The sequence below is a fragment of the Brassica napus genome, chromosome A4 (assembly GCF_020379485.1).
Source record: "Brassica napus cultivar Da-Ae chromosome A4, Da-Ae, whole genome shotgun sequence".
Classification (NCBI taxonomy): domain Eukaryota; kingdom Viridiplantae; phylum Streptophyta; class Magnoliopsida; order Brassicales; family Brassicaceae; genus Brassica; species Brassica napus.
In genome coordinates this window covers 8,778,441-8,784,497 of record NC_063437.1, presented here as the reverse complement: position 1 = coordinate 8,784,497, position 6,057 = coordinate 8,778,441, and the positions used below count along the sequence as shown (strand labels likewise).

Sequence of the window (6,057 nt, the reverse complement as noted above, 5' to 3'; positions counted from 1 at the left end):
TTTTCCAATTTCTTTCCGTAATTTATGCATGTTGTTAATTTGAAAAGATAAAATTGTTAAAATAAAGATGTACCTTCTTATTTTACTTTATTGTGTATAATGTTTGATATGTTGTTACACTTTCGTAGTCTTATTTATGTTTAAAATGATGAAATAAAAATGACTGAAAGTATAAAGAACAACTTATCAAATATTTTATAATAAATGTACTAATAAGTATATGTAAGATGGAAAAATCTAGTTTAAAAGTATTCGAGTATATTATATTTTGAGATATAAATTTATATCTAAACTATATAATTTTTCATCTTAAATATGTAGATTTTATAGATGTTAATTATTTTGCATTAAGAAAATGTCAAAAATAAAACAACTTCCGAGGATTTGCAATTTTGCATATATATATGGAGCGGATAGAAAACGAATAGGGTGCAAAAGAAATCAGTTTAAAGGCCTCACTACAAAAATGAAAAGAGAAGAGGGAAACGATCGAGAAGTAAATGGGCCTTGAAAATGAAATAAACGCGTATATAACAAACAGTGGCCTCTCATTGGTCAGCCCAAAATAAAGAGATGTCGATTTCTCTATCGTTCATCCCTTCTCTCACCCTCCCCCAACCACCGAGCCTTAGCCGTAACGCCACCGTCCCTAGAAGATGGTTCTCTTCTATCCGATGCGGCCCACGCGACAACCGTGGACCTCTTCTCAAAGGTCGGATCCTCAGCTCTGAAGCCATCCAATCGATCCAGTCCCTCAAGCGAGCCCATCGCACCGGCTCCCTCTCCCTTAGCCTCCCTCCTCTCCGCCGTCTCCTGAAGGCTGATCTCCTTGCCGTTGTCCGCGAGCTTCTCCGGCAGGACCACTGCACCCTCGCTGTCCACGTTCTCTCCACCCTCCGTTCCGAGTATCCTCCTCTGGACCTCACTCTCTACGCCGACGTCGTCAACGCCCTCGCCAGAAACGGCGAGCGGGAGGAGATAGACAGGCTCATCGGAGAAATGGAGGGGATTGAGGGAGGCTACGAGAAGGACAAGGCTCTGGCGAAGCTGATAAGGGCGGTGATGGGAGCGGAGAGGAGGGAGGCGGCGGTGAGGATATACGGGATGATGAGAGAGGGAGGGTGGGGGTCGGAGTCGTGGGAGGCAGACGAGTATGTTGCTGAGGTTTTGAGTAAGGGACTGAGGAGGCTTGGGGAGGAAGAACTTGCTGCTCACGTGGCCTCCACTCTACGGTATTCTTCCTTCATTGCTTTAATTCTTAACACCCAAAATTGGCATTGTGACACTAAATACTAAAGTTTGAGTTTTTTTTTTTTGTTGGAAATGGAACAGAGTAAGGATACGTACGTGAGGGAGGGCTCAAGTGTGGACTGCCCTCAACTTCTTCTTCTAGTGGGGCTTTGTTACCGCCAATTTTCACCTAGCTAGTTCTTGAACCTCTCAAATCCTACTCCCTCGGCTAGATGGTTCTTGAGCTCTGTTGATAAATTCTATGTTTTTCTTCCACCATTTTCTCCTCGGTTAAGTTATTTCTATCTTACAAGGTTGTTAATAATGTAGCAGATTATTCGGCTAAAAGTTTTGTTTTCTTTGTCATTACTAAGTTTAAGCAATTGAATCGTTTTGTTGACCAAATATGTAGTCGATTTTTGGGCTAAGTTTGCAAGCCTGCCCAATACCCAAGTGAATGAGCTTACAATTAAAAAGGGGAGAAATCTATATATGGTTTACAAGGTGAACAAAAAATCAGAAGATAAGATAATGTGTGTTGTTGGGGTTGAAGTTGAGAAATACAACTATAAAGTATTATTTTTTTCTAACTGAAAATGTAAACTAAGCCTTAGTCAGAACTTGTGAAGTTAGAGGGAAGGATTGACTTTTTATCAAGGCAAAATGTTCGTCTATCTTATTAAATTAGAAGTATTTTAAGCATTTGTTTGACAACATAAATAACAGTTAAAAAAATAGTGATATATGAAAACATAGATAACAGTAAGTTAAGAAAAAAAAAGTAATGGGTTTATACTATTAAAAAAAATTGGAATTTTATTACATTATATTAAAAAATAATGGGTTTATATTACTTGCTATACATATTAAATCAAAATGATAATTAAAAATTGATTTATACCAAAAATTCGTTCAAAAATATACATATATTTAAAAGTTGATTTTTACTAGCATATTTTCCAATAACCATTATAAAAATGTTTTCAATATATATAAGAAAAATACAATACAAAGCCCAATTTCAAACACCAACTTAAATTATGGATTTTATATTTCACATTGAAATTTATAAATATAATAAATGTGATTATTTATATGATTGTACATATAAAATATATACCTTATTAAAGTAGAAATACCTAAAATTTTTGTTTGACAACATAGATAGCAGTTAAAAAAATAGTGATGTTTGTAACCTATGATGACACATACATGATATATAGTAATGATTAGGCATGAGCATTCAGTTTTTTCGGGTCTGTTTGGGATTTCGTATTCGGTTCAGATCTTTGAGGATTAGGTTCGGATTTGGATAACCAAATTAAATTATTTTAAAAAATTTAAAACTTATTTTATGCTTTATTTAAAAAAAAAAATCTATAAACAATAGAATATATTACATATAAATTTGAATAACATATGTGAGAGTACCTAACTTAACATATAAATTGGTTTGGATTAAATATTTGGATAGAGAATTAATAATTATTTAAGTATTTTTGGAGTTTTGAGTATATTTTAACTATTTTAGATATTTACGTTTGATTATTTGTATATATTTTCAGGTATTTAACCGAACTTAAAAGTATTATATATATTCTGAATGTTTTTATATATATTAAATCTAAAAATAATTAATATATATAAGTATATAATTCTATTTTGAATACCCAAAATACTTCGATTGAGATCGGATTAGGTTTCAGTTCTTCAAATATCAAAATTTTGAATAATTCAGATATTTAATCAATTTTGGTTCTGGTTTAGCACTACTTATTCGGATTGGGATCGGTTCGATTCTTCGAATTCGAGTTTTTTGCCCGATCCTAAATAGTGACAAAAAAATAGCATCATATTTTTTTTTCAAAATCTAGTAATCTTTTATTATCAATGAGGCTTCTACTTCAAATCTATACTATACTAAAAGGAGAATAACTTGAAAGGAGAGGCTGTCCACATCAGCAAAGAAAATCAGCGAACCATATGTTTTCAAATTGTCATGTCATATTCCTTTGCAAAAAAAAAACTTTGATTATTAATTTATTAAACCATAGCCGACGTATACGATGCTCCTACTTCCTTCGATCTCTACTTCGATGGCTAAAAGAAAACCAAAACGTCATGTTTTCATTAATTTTACTTAAAATAGAACATACTATAAAATAACAAAACAAGATGACTAAGAAAAATTAACTGCCCAAACAAATACTAGACAACCCTACATGATAACTAAATGGATATTAACAATCAATCAACATCATTAAAAAATATCGAATCTAGAGATATCTTCATCTCCTTAACTATCTCCTTAACTATGTTTGTTGCACTATATATTCTTCTTTTATAGCCAAATATAATACACTTTAATATATAAATATATATATATATATATATATATATTATACTCTCAAATCTCAATATTGATAAAGTAATTAACATTTACATGCAAGAATACTTACGAAAAAAATAACTTATTAAGTTATTGTTGTAGAAAAGAGGAATAGATAATAAAAAACATACATAACACATTTGCAACAAATTAAAATATATATCAGCACTTGGGTCTAGCGCAAGAAAATCTCTACGATTTAAGCCAATTTTAGCATTCTCTTAGAGTGTACTTCATATGATATTTTCAGATAAACAGCATAAAACGTTTAACTTACTAAATGAATACATTCTGTTTAATTTGTTAAAAAAAATAAAGAAATCATATTTATAAATAAAAATTCAGTAAAAATAAAATTTAAAATTATCTTAAGAGTTACTTTGATGTCTACTCTAAATGTTTTGTAAAATTGATATCAAAATAAATTAAAATAAAGCTATGTCAAAACGTTTGTCAGAACATACAAGATTTGTATATACTAAATAAAGTAAATAATTAATGAAACTTTGTGGCTTTTGGTGTGTACCACTGAAACAAATCAGCATATACTACTAAAGTATAAATTAAAATATGTTTGTGGCTTTTGATTAACTCATTACAAAAACTTTTCTGAGAAGTTTTTTAGGATGACCTAGAATTTTTTTGTTACAAATATAGCATTCAATGGTCAAAATGACAAAAAGAGATTTCATTAAAAGATAAATAGACATTTATATTTCTATGGTTAACTAATATAGAATTATGGTTTAAATTAGAGGAGTGTGTACATGATTTTTCTTTAAAACAAACTACACAATTTCAATATAATTTTTTTTAGTTTCATTAATAATTATGGATTTCAAGTTAAAATATTGAAAAATCTGAAAAAAAAAAAATTCGAATTCAAAACTGTATTATTCAAGAATAAAAATTATTATTGTATTTTTATTTAAATAAGTATTATATTTACATCTATAAAATAAAGGTAGAATGGTCTTTTACTTCTTTAATGAAACATGTTTTAGTCATGTTCCTCTTTGTGAGTTATTAAATCTTAAAAGAGTAATTTGAGAAATTTTCCGTAATTCTTTTAATTGTTATTTCCAGTCTATCATATATATATATATATATATACCATTAGATTAATTTTCCATCATTTATTTATAATGTTATACCAAATAATTTCGTGTAAAGTTCAATTTAGTCACCAATCAATGCATTATGAAATAATTTTCTGTAAAGATCAATTTAGGTTAGAACATCACCAATCGATGCAATATGAGAAAGTTTTTCAAACCTCAAAAAATTTATATTCTGATTTTCACTATTTTAACTCCATTTTAGACTGTTTAATAATTAATAATTAATTTAAGAGTGTAAAATAGTAATGGAAGTATGTTTCTACTCTAAGATACAAACAATATTGCAATGTTATATATATATATATATATATATATATATATATTATTTTTTACACAACAACAATGACTAATAATATCTGCATATTTGAAATACGCATAATCTATCCAAAGTACTTTTACGTAGTATCTAAACATGGAATTATTCTCATTGAAATCTCGAGATTTCACATTTTTTTAATAAATTCATTTGAAAAATAGTAAATACCAAACAAATTTTAATATTGAAAAACTATAGTTTCAAATTAAAGATTATTGAATAATTTTTATTGGTTATGAAACTTTACAGATTTAAGTATTCAAAATGATTACACATTTATGAATATATATATATATATATATATATATATATATATGAAATGAAGGTCAATTTACCTATTCTTCAAATAATAGTTTAAAAATTAAATCAGATTACTTATAAAGAAATATATGAAACATAGAATAATATAAAATATTAAAAATTTATTAAATATAGAGTATTTGAACTTTTAATAAAATTTAACATGTTTACTAAGGGATTAATAGAATTTTTAACTATGTTTAAATCTAAAATATATATTAAAATATAAATTAACAATATTTCAAAAAAAAAAATTATATTTTTCAAAATAATCCTTCTAATTTGTTAAATATTATATCAAAACAAATAAGTTATATAATTAAATTTTGCCATTTAAGTTTAATATTAAAAATATACATGCAAGTTTTATAGACAAACAAACCGCGCGTAGCGCGGTGATACCTCTAGTATCAAATAAAAAGAGTAACTAATGTAATTGGTCTGTACTGTAGCCCATCAGAAAATAGTATTGACGATTAATCCAATTCGGGATTTTCTAATGAAATCCAAAACATGGATTTATCTTAATATAACCAAATAGATGTAACTTTTCCCAACAGAAATCGAACCTGAGTTTATGATTTATTATAATTCATATGTAACATTTGTGTGTGATGAATCTATGAATGTATTTGAAGATCTTGTTGTCACTCTGAGAAGCCAATCCAGAAGCATTTGTATTGGGGAAATATCATTTCGGT

General features: G+C 28.2%; 1 protein-coding gene across 1 annotated transcript; it reads left to right on the top strand.

The window, feature by feature from the left end:
• Positions 1 to 432: 432 nt before the first annotated feature.
• Positions 433 to 1,596, top strand: LOC125607898 (protein THYLAKOID ASSEMBLY 8, chloroplastic-like). Its single transcript, XM_048777407.1, has 2 exons — positions 433 to 1,232; positions 1,333 to 1,596. The coding sequence occupies exons 1-2, from the start codon at positions 574 to 576 to the stop codon at positions 1,349 to 1,351; spliced, it is 678 nt and encodes a 225-aa protein (XP_048633364.1). The 5' UTR covers positions 433 to 573; the 3' UTR covers positions 1,352 to 1,596.
• The last annotated feature ends 4,461 nt before the right edge of the window (positions 1,597 to 6,057 follow it).